Raw genomic sequence first — 14,801 nt, 5'->3', positions numbered from 1 at the left:
TACCGAGCTGAACGGAGAAAGGCAGGGGAGATGCCATGTTCGTAATGATTTGATACAATTTTCCCATCCGTCCGAGAGAGCAGAGAGTTCCACCCACTTCATAGTCCGCACAGTCGCTGGTGTCTGTTTCCGTTGCTTTCGAGTGCGAGTCGATGCCTCTTTGCTAAAATAAGCCACATGTATACGGTAACACACGGCGACATACAGGATTTGTTTCGTGGCTGGCCTACATTGCTCTGACTGGGCTGGCTGAATTTCAAGATACCCGTCTGCGCTAGGTGTGTGTGTGTGCGGGCTCGAGGCTTGAAGTGAAGCATGGTGGTAGAAATGAGGGAAATAGATAAAATAAATTAATTCATTTCAAACTGACGAGAACGAATGGTGGCACGATTGCGGGCGGAGAATCGTTGGGCCAAGAAAGCGCCAGCACGAGCGCGCACGCACGGTAACGGGGTGAAAATAGGCAGATGAATAAATATGCATACAGAGAGCATGGAGCCACGCAACATGGCTCAGAACACAAGTGGACGTAGAATCGGAACAGTAGCAACATATCCGGGAACGGTAAAATATGGAAAAAAACCAGAAACACATCCGCAAAGCTCTGCTGGTACAGAGAGGACTTTCGAAAAGTATCGTGGGCGTCGAGGAAACTGGAAGAAACCGAAGCGTGCAACACTGAGTGCCTTCGTTTTAATGAAGCGTGTGGGGATGGAATGAGCTCTGGCAAGAAACACGTAAATAAAAACACGATGTGCTAGGAGAAAGAGCAGCAAAGCACAAAAAGTCAAATGCAACATGGTGTGTTTTTGATTGGACATCACTCTTCGACAGGGCTTGGATGAGGTTGGTTTCAGCCGGCAAACAAGTGTGTGAGAAGCAGTTTGTGCAAGTCTCTCACTGTATACTCATTAGCAGATATCAAACACACACACAACTGACAAAATGAACTGATGCAGAGTGCTTATTTCTAGGATATGGGATTGATGAGCGAGCAGGCAAATTGATTAGCGAATGCTAAATATTTATAGCCATCAAGAAAAAATCGGTACTGCTAAACAAAACTCCACGCTTGACGTTGCTGAGCGCCTGAAAGTATGCAAAATGAATTTTAGCCAGATTTTAATCATTTTTATGAATACTTTTTCTTACTCGATTTTAATTCAAAAGAAAATTAACAATACGTCTAGTAAATTATTAAATTAAATTAAATAAAATTGAATTAAATAAAATATAACAAGAAAGTTACACTTTCGCTTCTTCTTGTAAGTTATTATCTATATTCGAAATGTATTATCTCAAAATTTAAAATTTAAAATTTAAGAATAATTTGCCATATAATAAATTTAACTATGTCAGAATACACAACTAAAGCACCTAATTATTAATTTTATAAAATTGATTAAGAATAACTTTAAGGTTATCTATCACGCTAGTGACAAATATCTGAACAATTGTTTAAACTCAAGCTTTATTCACTTTTTGTTGCTCACGAAAACCCCTGTCGCAAGTGAACAAGTAGTAAAGGCACCAAAATTGTTGTTGTTAAAGATCTACTTGTTGCCTGCAACTGCTATTAGTAAAATTTCGATGGCAACATTCCATGATAATCTCCCAAAAATATAGTAAAATTTCTCTTGCAGTACGTACGATTGAGAAATATATGATAGTTCCCTGTCGACGCCATCGAAGATGATGTGTAGAGTTGCATACTTGATGCAAACTAGCTCAAATGCAGAGTCCTTCCAACAATGTCACAGGAAGGCTTTTATGTGCAGTCATATGAAATGAGCGAAATTTGAAAGGATAATCGCTTGTACGACTTTTCCCGGAGCTGTCTTATCAACAAAGTTTGCGTGCTGACGGGTAAGGCAACAATGTACAGAACGGTGCTGCTGCAGTCCCGCTTATAAACCTCAATAGTGCGCCCCTACAACAATAGGAGCATTGTCACGGTCGTTAGGCACAGGGGGATTGTGTTCGAGCAGTGGAGTTTAAATTCGTACACCGGTCGAAAATAAACTCGCTCACATCTGCAGCGATGATGACAGTAATAATAATGCATTGTGGCGCTGGTGCCGCGTGGCAGTGTCTGCAGTACGGCAGCCTTCGTCAAACGGTCAAGCGCTCGAATGCTACTGCGCGCGGGGCGGGGGTGTGGCGGAGACATTGAATGTGTGGTATTCGATAAGCATGTTTTCAGTGCCATACGTACCCGTGCGGTTTTGTGGGAAGCCCCGGCCAGCATTGACCAAGCACTGAGATGTTGTCCGTTTCTCGCCAAAATTCGCTCGTCTGCATCCGCATGATACTGCTAATGAAGTTCCGTTGCGGGTGTACTACTGCCAAAAATGTCTTCCGCAGCCTCGGCCCATATTCACCTTTACTGCTTACCCCTCCGCGCTGCATGAGACTGATTTTGGGAGAGGAGGGAGTGTCGCAACGAGAAGCTGCTTATCTTGGCGGGATGCTCAGGGGGCATGCAAGGCAAAGGGGCGCTAGGACAGGGGTAAAAAGTTCTCTTTGATGTGGGTTCCGTGCTGTGTCGGTATGCCATTCCCGGGCAGATTGCGCTGTACAATGCGGCACTGGGGGGATGGTTGCCGGGTGCGAAGGGTGATGGCAAAAATTTGGCAGCACGAAACGATGGACGCACAAAGGCTGGGATTGTTGGAGCTTTCATAATTTTTCCTTCCGGTTCACCGTGCCCCATGCGCCTCAGTATGGCGTGCTCCACGAGCTCGTGTAGTGGGGTGGGCTCTAGGACACATCATAACAAATTTTCGGAGCTGGCTACAGACAACACAGGGATGGGAAGGGGATTTTAGCTAGCATGTCAGCGGGACTACCGCAAAGGGACACTTGGAAAATATGCAACAATTTGCCAGCCGCACTTGTTCCCAGCGTGAAGTTGGCGGCTGCCGGAAGTGGAAGTGAGGTGGAGGGGGGAAGGGGGGCAAATAAAACGACAAACGAAGCATCGCGAATCATTGGTGCTAATCGGCACTGGGTGGGTTGGCTGGTCAGCTCGTGGCACAATGTGGCACGGCGCAAAGTTTCGGAGCGACACTTTGTCGTGGTTCTAGTGCTTTTGAATGGAGGGGATTGGTTTGTCGCAAAAGCCAATGGGAGGCAAACAGTTGGCACGACAGCAGCAAGCATTAGTGTTGCGAGCCGGCCGCACATTTATGCGTTCTGTTTGATGGAAGCGAGCAGATTATACAGTGAAAAGCGGCTGGATAGGTCGCAACCGTAATTTGATCTCTCTAGCGATCATCGTTAAATATGCGATGGCATTTGGGGAATCGGTTGGGGCAATTTGATGGAAGCTAAAACGAAGGTTAATAAAGCGAAAAACTCCCCAAACTGTAGGCAATTTCGGGTGTTGATAATGTATACTTCAATGTGTCAACAGCAATTGACCCCAGTAGTTTATTTCCCTAAAATAATAATTTTGATTAACTCTTCTTATTTCCCATTTTCTTTCCAGCGGACTGAAGATCACATCCAATTGACCTACATTTGACTCTTGCCTCACGCTGCAGGAAGTGGCTGTTTGTTGGTTAAAAATAGAAAAGCCAGCCTTACCAGTGTGCCATTGGCGTGAACTCTCCCGGCAAGCTTCAGGTGACCAGATGAGCTAACACCACGCTAAGCTAGCCGATCGGAAGCGCTGATAAAGCCAACTGCACTTGAGCAGCAGCAGCAGCGGTGCATCGAGGCGGTGTCATCCCTGCCCCAGACCGGTAAGTGTTTGAATGTGTGAACGCGCCCCGCCCGAACCATTCTATTGCAGTTGAATTATTCCCACTCATCGCGCTCAAGTGCGCAGTGCGTTTAAGGGTTGTTATTGTGCGGTTATCATTCCCGGGGCGTCACGCGGATGCTGCTTATTATGACAGTCCGCTTGCTGATAGTAGGCGCTGAGTGTGTACGTTCGACGCTTGCTTTGCTCACTTGGCTAACCTTTACCGGGGTGATCGGTTTGTGATAGGGCTGGCCGTCAACAGATAGACACCAAGTGAGGGCGCTTATCGGCTCCGTCGGTGTGGTGTTGTGTGTGTTTCTGGTCTGGTTTTGCGACCACAGCCCGTCAGTGTCTTCCGAGTGACCGGCCGGTGCAGAGACATGCAGGTGGACATTGGGCAGTTCTTTGCCGAGCATGACATCGTGCCGATGCTGGTCGACCGCGCACCTGACGCGTTCGCGAAGGTAGTGTACCGTGGGAAGAAGCTGGTGGACGCGGGCAAGGAACTGTCGCCGGCGGAGGTGCGCGAGGAACCGAAGGTGGAGTGGTACGCGGACCCGACCGCACTCTACACGCTCATCATGACCGATCCGGACTCGCCGAGCCGCATGGAGCCGTGGAACCGTGAGTTTGCCCACTGGCTCGTTGGGAACGTCCCTGGGCGCCACGTCCAGAACGGTGACACGCTGTTCGAGTACATTCCGGTGTTTCCCCGGTCGGGCGTTGGCTTCCATCGGTACATCTTTCTGGTGTTTCGGCAGCAATCGTGGAACGACTACTCGCAGGCACCGCGGGCATCGAGCAAGTACGTCCGAGTGGAGTTGAAGCGATGGGGATTATCCCGCTTTGGTATGGCATTGGATTGAAGCTTGTTTTAACGTTCCTTCCTTCCCCGATCTCGCCTGTTCACAGAAATCGGACGCCACGGATACGGTTCTGTACGCGAGATTTCGCCCGACACTACAGCTTGGGCAGCCCGGTGGCGGGCAATTTCTTCATCGCCCAGTACGACGACTACGTGCCAGTCATACTGTCCCGATATCCCGCGTCGGATGATTACTAGCTACGCTTGTTGTGTGAGCGCTTGTGTACTTTGTACCCTTGTAAGGGTGTTCTCGCGCGCGTGTGTGTAGGATCGAAATCAATTACGAAGATCAAACAACAACAACATGGCACTACAGCCGGACCCATACAGTCAACAGTAGCAATTGCATTTTTTATGCTTGTGTGTTGCCGGTGCTTCCATGTGCGTGCATTTGCGAGTGTGTGAGTGTGTGCATAGACTTGCAGTCCACCATTCCCGCGGGGGTACGATCATTGATCATAAAACTCATTAAAACAAGCTCGTCCATTGTGCAGGGCACAGTACAGCCGGGGGACCCCTTTGCATGGGGTTTGCAACGATTCGATTACAGATTTCTGACATCCTGATTGTGATCAGCCGCTTGAATAAAATGAGGCCACCCAAGGCACAGGCACACACACGCATACGCAAACACATCCCTGGCAATGACCTTCCAGTGTTGACCGTACGGACATGCAATCGCGCTCTCGACAGCGTCGACGGTTCATCGTGTTTACACTAGCCGCGATCCGGCAGGGCGAGCGTTGCAATATTAAAATCGTTAAACCTTTTAAGCTCTTTCCCCTTTCCCCTTCCGTCGCTCGAAGCTCGAATAAATATTGACCCGCGTACGCCCTGTGCGATTGTTGTGAACGGTGCGCGACAAAACCGAACGGACTGCGATGCATTGTTTTACGGCGTTGTGAAAGAAAGGCTGGCGGATAGTTGTGAGGTTTTAAATTAACGAAATTTCATGATTAAATATGCACTGCGAGCAAAGAACTGGTATGGAGTCTAATACAACATTGCTGCTATACTTTACGCGCTGCATCCTTCTACTATGCTGATTGAATTATCTACTAAAAGCGTATGAACCTGTGCTCTCTCTTCTCCGGAATCTCTATCTCATTCGCCGAATGCTGCATGCGTGAAGGTTGTGTTTGAGGTTGTGAAAAGGTTAAAAAATTCATTTGATCTCGTTGCCAAAGCCGAGTGTATGATTGCATTTATGGTTGACGCCTGGTGCTCGTGCGGCTGAAGCATGTTTCACTGCCTGCCTTTGGCCTGGCTGGGCGAGTTACGAGAGTGGGCAAGATAAGGGTTAGGTTTGCCTGTGCACCAGCGTGATGGATATGCATAATTTGATTTAGCTACAGTTTGAAACTATGTGGGTCAGCTGCTGTGGGAGTGGTGGTGCACATAGGATGCAGCAAACGAAATGTTAAAAGTCGTATGATATGTTAAAAAGTTCCATCGTTGGACTGCCCACGCGAGAGACTATCATAGAGATGTAATAATATTATTTAAATGTGAACAGTTTTTGCTTCTTTTCGGAATACTGCAATGCTGATGTTCAAATAATATTTACACCGTTGCACTGTTGCGTTTCTGTTTTCTTGCTTTAAACATTGATGGGAATGTGACACGTTATGGTGATTTAAGGAAAATAAAATGGTTGCAATAACATCAATAAAATAGTATTTTCTTTAATGTATTGTTTTACTACTAAAAGGCATTAGAATTTTAAAATGATAAAATATCACAAGCATTCAAGCTACCCTTTCAACAGCTAGAGATAATTTGAAACAAAATGTAAAGTAATTTACACTTCCAACATCAACGCCAAAAAATCTCTTCCAGTAAAAACCCGTTTTCACGATTCATTAGCCAACAGATACGTAAATATGTTGAGGTTGTGGCAAGGGGTCTAAAACGCACCAGCCCTCACAAGCGCTTGTTGAACTAATGAATGGTCTGTAGTGACATGTTCCACGAATTTGATGGTGGTAATAATGTTTTGTTTTTTTTTTTTTCGTGTGCAAACAAACTACCATACAACCATGCTGCTGTTATCTCACCTGAAACGACCAGCACCAAACGGCGATGTAAAACTGGGTAGATGGAACGCGTCCGCTTGGAAGAGAATATTTTGGGGAGTAAATAGATTAAACGTCATCAACGCAATTATTACGGGACAAAAAAACAGGATAGGGCAAAAAATGCGCTGGAAAACCGGTACGTGAAAATAGAACCAGACAAGATAGAGGTGCCGTGTGAATTGAATATGTACAGAGTGCAAAAAAAGAAAAGAACACAACCGTATCCGTCGCATGTACCATCATATTTCCATGTTTCGGCTGTTAGCCCACTCATCCTACGCACGCTTGTTTGTTCATTATAATGATTTCACATATATGTGTGTGCTCTGGTCAGCGTTGGGTAGGATAGCGTTTGGATGGTGGATAATCCCTTCGGTGCGATGAATGCGATATAATCATGCGCGCCTACCGTTATTTCGTTAGCAGAAGGGGTTTAGCATTGCAAAGCGTTCAAACGCACGCTGGGTACCGGCGCAAAGGCACGAGGAAAGGTAAACAAATTTTTAATACGTGAAATAGAAACTACCGTTTGCGCTTGGTACGAGCGAGCCTATTCACAGGTGTGAAAGAATTAAGCAGATGATTAAAAATAAAAAAGAAAAAGCATAAGTAACATGTTGCAAATTGGTATTGCATTTTGTGCTGGACCATGCACCGTTATCAGTGAGTGGGCCGGTCTACCGGGAACCGTAGGCAAAATCAACATAGTTATTCGTTTTCATTAATGATTTGAAACATGATAAACTACACGAGATGAATAGCATTGGTAGCAGAGAGGATTAAAACTGCCTGCCTGAAAACAATAAAAAATAAAAACAAATAGGTTTGAAAGGTTCTTTTATCTGTAACAGTTCTATAGTTTCATTTGTATATTCTTTTTTTTAATTTCCATACGTCATGAAGCTGTTATATTTGGTCAAACTACTAAAAAGTGCGTCAAATATGTAATTTGTTGATCTAATTAACACTTGAATATAAATATAAAACGTTAAGTGAAGTACAAATAATAAGGCTCTTGGGGCAATAACAAGAATCAATAAATAATGCAGATGATAAGGTTTGAAAGCATATCCGTCCTAGGAAATCTGGAACCTTGAAATACGTCTTGACGTTTTTATTTTGATACTTGAGCTCGTTTCTTTCTTTTATTCTCATTCTTGTTTTCTTCTTCCTCCTGAATAGCTGCTAAAGCATCTTCATAGCCGCCCTTGTTTTGCTCGTACGATGAACTCGGTGAACATTTCCCCAGCAAACGCTCTATTTTAGCCGCCCGCGGTTGTGCAATCCTGCCGCCAAGCGGCTAAATCCTTAGGCGGCCCTGTTTATATACCTTCTCTGTATGCTACGGGTATAAATTTTGTAAACAAACCTCACCTTGCGGGCTGTATGGTTTCCAGGAACCGTCTTCCATTGGAACATGCGCACAACAACCCAATCACGTGCAACATCACATCCCTCCCCAGTGAACGAATACCGCTCACGCAATTTGTATCATCATCAACCGGCGAACGGTAGCGACCCGAACGCACCATAGACAGCGTCTCGGTATTTGCTCCTTTTGGTCCGAGTCCGGAACCGAAGCCGTATGCTGTGAGCTTGCAGCCGTGTTTTGATGAAAAAAAAAGTTGCTGAAAAAACGCATGCTAGTACCATCGGGCTAGAACCTTTCGCTCGGGCTTCAGTTTATGTCGGGACGTGCACGGAAACGGTCGTCGTATCTTGTGCGGCAAGAGCGTAACGAATTTCGCATCACACGCGCTAACGCAGCGCGAGTGAAGGGTGCGCTATAAGGATCACGCGGTTTTCGGCCTGCGGTAACTAAGCGACTAGGTGCGCAGGGGTTTGCCTCAGCCCGTTGTTGTTGTGTTTTTCTCCTGCTCTTTTGGCAAACCTGTCCATCTGTCTATCCGTCTGTCAGTGTTTTCGTGTCGTGTTCTGTATGTCTGCCGGAGTGACGGGGTCAGTTCATTTCACCGTGAACGTTATCGGAGTGGAAAGGAAAGCGCGCTGTCGCTGACGACCGAAGGGCAAAGCTTTCTCCGCACCTTGGAACGTATGCATGCGTACAGATATGTATAAGTGTGTATGTGTGAGTGCGTATGTGTGCACATCAGTGTGTGCTAGGTGTTTGTGTACAGATAGGCTAAAGCCAACTAGAAGAAAAAGAGCAGAAAGCAAGCTTGCAAGCACCCACGGTTCCGGGCAAAGATATTTCTGGTAGATTTGTACCTTCCCTCACTTCCTCTTTCTCTCCGCCTGCCACTTCCCAACCGAGTTCTCCCACACGTTTTGTTCCTATCCCAACCGTCTCAACTTATCCGTTCCTATTGGCCCGTGCAAAACGCAACGAAGCAGAAGTTCTTGGTGCCGTCTTGAACCTTGTTTGATCAAGAGCCGGTAGCTGTTGCTTTCGTGCCGATTCCGTGCTATCCACCGTTCGACCCGGTGCGCTTGTCAATCGTCGTTAATTTACTTCCCACTGCTTTCCAGCACTCTCTCACGGTGCGGTGTGTGTGTTTGTGTCGCTTGTGGGTCGCGTGATTTGGCCGGTGTGTGCATATGGCACTGTGCTAGTGAACGGGCGACAAAAGGCGGTATGGCAAGTGCCTGTGTGTCACGGTGCAGTGCACGCTTAGTGCACGGATCGACTCATTACGGTCGGGTCGGGAAAGCAAATGTCATTAGCGTTTGATACGCGCTAACCGGAAACGCGGTGGAGACGCCCGGTACAATGCCGGGCGATGTGATTATAACTGATTGCAAGCGGATCGTGTGCGATTGATGTTTAGTGTGGTGTAAATTTGTGTCATACGCTAGCGGCAGCGCACCGTTTCCAGGAATGGATTTAATCCTTCCAGATGGGAAGGAATCGTCGACGTACGTCTGATTGAAATATTATTTTTGCTCCCCGTTGCAGCATTACCCATCCAGAGCATTTAGACAGCTTCATCAGCACAACCACAAAAAAATCTTACAACTGTGAATAAAGATAAAGCAAAAAGTGTATAGAAAAGCTGTCAGTGTCAGTTTATATTAAAAATATTTTTTTTACAAAAGTTCCATCAATTAAGGATTAAATCTTAACGCAAGCAACAAAACCTAAGGTAAGCATGTAACATTCGCTATAGAGGGCATCTGCACCATGACAGTTGAGATTAATAGAATGTCGATCCTTTGTCCCCTTAATGCTCGTTGTAAATCGATTCCAGGATTTTAATTATCCTGAGCTTTTCCATCCGCCTTTTTCAAATCCCTTAAAAAAAACTTTCTCTTCCGATCAGAACCATTCCGAGTATGGTTTATTAAAATTTTACCGCTCGTAATTAATTATTTTGATGATTACCAAACGTGCAAACCCATTGAACCTGCCCTTTCTGTTTGGTCCCGTCCCTGCGCTGCTCGGAAATTTATCTGTCCCACCACCGCCAAGGCAACCAGCTCGATCCGCGTCCCCAGCAACGGACAGCTTCACTGTCAGTTCTGTCGGGTTGGAACCCGAAGCGACGAGTTGGCTCGAGCGGGGCGAAAGTTTGATCGTACAACAAGCATTTTCACCATCCTGCTTCGACCGTCAGCGGTGCTTTTTTTGTTTTTGCTCGCCCGTGCTCGCTCACACCCGCTTTGTGTGCAGCGTTTCCATCCTGACCACACTGCCCGGTACCCTTTTGCGCCATCGGATCATTAGGGTTTCCTCCACCCACCAGCCCAGGGTGGAAAAGCGAGAGCGGGCGAACGAACGAGAACAAAATTTATAATCTCGACCATAATTAGACTTCGACCGGCGGAAGTAATCATGTCCGGTGGCGCATCTGGTTCGCCCTGCTGCAGCTGTGCCATCCAACGGCATCCTTCCTTTCGCCCGCGGTCTGCGATGTTTGCGGATGGTGCCTGGTGTTAGGAATCCCATTGCATCCTGAGTGCGCGCGCGACTGTGTGTGTGTGCTTGGGTGGGTTTCCCGTTCCAGTTGAGCGATTCGAAAAACGAGGTAAAACATAAACTTGACCGAGGCTTTGAAGTAGTGCCGTTCATAAAATGGCGTGTAAAAAGTCGTTAACAATATTGATCCGGTGTAATGAATGGTAAACAAACACTGACGACCATGTTGCTGCAGTGGTCGCGGGTGGAAGCGTTTAAAGCTGCTTTTATTGTCCTGTGTGCGCTTGTTTTTTTTTTTTTAATAATTTCATAATGGCCTGCCGTACAGGCTGCCAAGGCTGGATGGCAGCTACACATGGTGGAAGTAATAATTAAATTACCTGCCCCCTTATTGGTGCGTAATGTGCGTGAGCGAGCTTACAATGTCCACAGGGTACCATGATTTTGCAGCTGCACACGCATACACATACGGCAGGTTATTTAGGTCTCAGGAAGGATGTTCTGTTGGGATGTGTGCTTGCTGTGATCATTCCTTACATTTATTATCTTGTCCGCGCTGTTGAACTTTAGGTCGTTTTATTGCTTGCTTTGCCGTGCCCATAATGGACTTTAATTTTTAACAAACAAATCAAATATTTGTCGGCTCGGTGGGGCTTTCCCGGCAGGAGCGTTTCGTCATTAATCATTCAAAGGTTTGGTTTACAGTAATTAATTATTCGTCCGCCCGGATGTATCCCCGTGACCTTTCTTGTGCGGTTTGACCCGGTTGCTGGTTTGCATCTTGTTCGAACGGGAAGCAAACGACAACAAGAACATACACTGAAACGCACATGGATATAATTACTTTCGCTGGAATGCGATTTGGGTAAGCTTTTTGGAAGAGTTTGCCTCATACATAATTATCTGTACGATGAAGGCACACAAACACCGGAAACGAGGTTTTTCCGCTGAAAATACATCTGCTACAAGCAAATGAGATAAGCAGTGTTTTCCACACAGAGGAGAGGTGAAATTACGGTGTGTGTGTGTGTAGGACAGAGAGTGAGTTTTAAATGCGAAATCCATTCACTTACCATGGCACCGTGCACAGTTCGCACAATCACAATCAGTCGAGAATCGGTAGCGGGCTCTAATTTTACCGGCTGCGTCCATTTCCAGACCCGATCACCCGATCCTGTCCCTTCGCCAGTTGTGGGTGCTGTCGGTCGTTTGTCATGGGAGAATCATTTATTACGTACCTTTTGTTTTCGATTGAAGTTTATCTCAAATCGATCCAATTAGGAGCCGCCATTCGGTTTGCCTTTTTGTCCTTCTCGATTCCTTCCCGCCCTGCGTCGCAGAACGATGGTTGTACTACTGGCGGTACCGAATGGGCGTTCTAAAGGACCGGTTCGAAACGGTTCGCCTTTATGTTGTCCGCTAGTTTAAAGCGGGCAGGAAAAAAAGGGAAAAGCTTCTCTGTCTTCAGGATACCGGAGCGCAGCGGAAGCGGAAAATAAGGATGCTATTTATGGTACCGGAATTAAAACAGAAGTCTCGCAGCGCACACCGTGCTTTGTGTCGGTATCTATGCTCCGGGCCAATCAAAAGGCTAGCAGTTCACGGTGGACGATGGGGGAAGTTAAGCAGAGAAACAGTGGTGAATGAGAGTGCTTTGGGGAAAAATAGCACAAAACAATAGGGACCGACTCACAGCAGTGACAGACCTCCTGCTGGTGCGCGACCATCATCACCTAGCCGCGTCGTCTTACCGTTTCTCGGACAATGGAATTGTGCCACGTGGGGGTTACTAAGATGGTGGTACACAGGAAGCACGTGCTGCACGTGGTATGTTGGCTGTGCAAGAACTTCTCCCGAGAGTTTGGACCCCGTCACACACAGAGCGCGCACTGGAAGTGAGAAACCCTGTGAGTGGAGACGATCGACAAATGGTTCGCCTTTTTTTTCGTCTCCCCTTTCTTTAACGTTTTCACGTTCGTGGGCTTGACCGTGGTACCTTCACGCGATGCTCGGCGCGCGGTATGGAACTGGGTTGCCCTTTTTCTAATGAAATATTTGCCGTGATTTATCATCGTTCTTGCCACTTCATTGCCCATTCCATCGGTTACCGTGGCAACGAGGGGTTTGCTGGGCGATCAACGAAGGACCGGTGGGCATCATCGTCCTCTCGCACAGGAGTGGATAACACAGACGGGGAAACAAGGTCAGCTATTTATTTCCGGCGCTCATATTCGGTAGTTTTCGGTGACGTTTTTTGCAGACCCGGTTCGGTTGAAGATCATGCCGCTTCTCCCATCTCTTTGGTAGCTTCTTCTCTTTCGTCATCGTTGTCACAAATTCCCAACGGTTTAGGGCATTCAAGGATGTTGTTTATTTTCCCACAGCCCACAAACGCCTTGGCGTTGCACGATAAGATCTTCCGCCCGGCCTGTCGTGGAGTTCATTTTTCGAACTTATGCTTTGCTGAACATAAACACGGGCTTGTCGGTTCGTGTTTGGGTTCTGGCGCTTGACATGACTGTGCTCGCCAACTTGCAACGGCTACGGTTGGCACTGGCTGGCCACCCGTTGGCAGTGCCAATAAACCAATCGTTTGGACCATGCTTTTCCTGCCACATGCTTCCGAAGGTTGTGGGTTTTTTTGTTGTTTCGCTCTCCCAGTGGAACGTACACGCCAGAGTTATCACATCTTTGGGGTCCGCATGAACTCTCTGATTAGATTGGATTGGAACTTCTCCTGCTCTCACCATCCCGCCCTTTCCATATTATGGTCCTGCAATGGGGTAGTTGGATGTATGCCCGGACCTGGTGTGCGGCTGGGTGGGTGGGTGAACAAAACAAACCAAAATCCCAAACTGCTGGCTCGGTTTGCTATGGACCACGGCATCGGTCACGGCAGCAGACTATTTACGGACCGGAATGCGTGTGCGTAGGTGTGCGTGTGAAGAATTGGTTTGTGGCGCCCTCGGGGAGATGGGCCGAAAGTTTTATTTCGTAGAAAATTTCATTTCCACCAACACGGGACCAGCTCGGGCAGCCTGGCAGCAGCGGCCGAGGCAATAAATAGTCACTGGGGGGAATGAATTGAGTGACAGGGCTGAAATTTTCTAAATTTGTTTGACATAAGTTACGAAGGAGGAGGTGTTTCGGAGTCGTGGAGTCGTCAGTGCTGGCAGCCAACCTTCACGATTTCGAGCGAATGTTTGGCGAAGGTCCATCTCGGGAGTTGGAACGGTAAAGTATGTCAGAAACAAGGTGATAATGTCCGGAAAGGAAAACATCTCAGAGGAATTATAAATGGATTACCGCTGTTGGCCGTGCGATGGTGATTGTGATGGAAGGTTTCTGGCTCTTGGGGGAAGCACTTCCGTGTGGTGCGGGCAAAGCAACAATACACAAACAACAATAGCAACAGCAAAACGCAAAAAACCCATCGTTTTGCGCTGACGCTTGTTTATGAACATTGCTTTAGAAACGGATAAACTTTGATTGAGTTGCAATCGTGGATGCCCGGCGAGACGGGCGGCTCACGCAATTTTGCCACTTTGCGCCACTTCTGCTGGTTGCCTGGCCTAGATGATAAGCTTCCATAAGCTGGTGGAAAATTCTTTCGAGTAGTGTAGTTTGCAGCGTGAAAGTTTTTGTTATTGGAAATGCAAAGGAAGCAAAAGACATCCTAATCCAACTGCCACCCAATTTGCCGCTTGCGGGCACAGGCTGTCGAGTGGAATGTAAAAAGTGATTGGAAAGAATGTTTGTGCCTTGCGCAACAGCAGGGAGGATAATTTTGCGTGGGAAGTTTTGCTTATTACTTAGTAAGGTTTGTTTTTTTCATGCACGTTTATGCATATTTTCGAAGGAATGTACGGTGTAAATTGCTGTTTCAAAATTAACGATTCATTGAATTGTTTGAGTATTCCTTGTAATGAACCCAAATACATGGCTTATTGATTCTTGGCAGTTTCATGTCTGAAAAAAATATCATTTACATTGAAACTTGGAACTTCATATTTTTCGTAAGATATTACCAATTTGCGGTTGCAGTGTCAAAGCCTTTTTACTTACTTAGTTGGGTATTCATTGTGGTGTTAAATGGCCTTTTGAGACTAACTATAATCGAGTGAATACTGGTAATTGTTTGCCAATATGAAAGAGTGAACAATAAAGTGGATTTATCGTTAACAAATTGAGACTTATCAATGAAGTTAAAATTCTCAATGACATAATAATTAT

General features: G+C 46.5%; 2 protein-coding genes across 11 annotated transcripts in view; both read left to right on the top strand.

The window, feature by feature from the left end:
- Positions 1–14,801, top strand: part of LOC1274243 (cadherin-87A) — a 147,038-nt gene that overhangs the window by 24,886 nt on the left and 107,351 nt on the right. For 6 of the 10 annotated variants that reach the window (XM_061644860.1, XM_061644854.1, XM_061644853.1 and 3 more), the window contains exon 3: positions 3,491–3,746. The gene's annotated coding sequence lies outside the window, so the exon portion shown is untranslated. The other 4 variants (XM_061644857.1, XM_061644856.1, XM_061644851.1 and 1 more) reach the window with 4 other exon arrangements.
- Positions 4,129–4,811, top strand: LOC1274245 (protein D2). The gene is made up of 2 exons (XM_313334.6): positions 4,129–4,553; positions 4,661–4,811. The coding sequence occupies exons 1-2, from the start codon at positions 4,129–4,131 to the stop codon at positions 4,809–4,811; spliced, it is 576 nt and encodes a 191-aa protein (XP_313334.5).

This window comes from Anopheles gambiae, chromosome 2, assembly GCF_943734735.2.
Source record: "Anopheles gambiae chromosome 2, idAnoGambNW_F1_1, whole genome shotgun sequence".
NCBI classification, from domain to species: domain Eukaryota; kingdom Metazoa; phylum Arthropoda; class Insecta; order Diptera; family Culicidae; genus Anopheles; species Anopheles gambiae.
The sequence above is the reverse complement of the archived record's forward strand: the minus strand, read 5'-3'. Positions and strand labels throughout refer to the sequence as shown.

What these genes read in the sequence shown, in the direction of transcription:
- LOC1274245 (XM_313334.6), top strand. Translation starts at nt 4,129, where the DNA reads ATGCAGGTGGACATTGGGCAGTTCTTTGCCGAGCATGACATCGTGCCG. An exon ending in GCACCGCGGGCATCGAGCAA is followed by an intron (nt 4,554 to 4,660) that starts GTACGTCCGAGT and finishes GCCTGTTCACAG; the next exon opens with AAATCGGACGCCACGGATAC.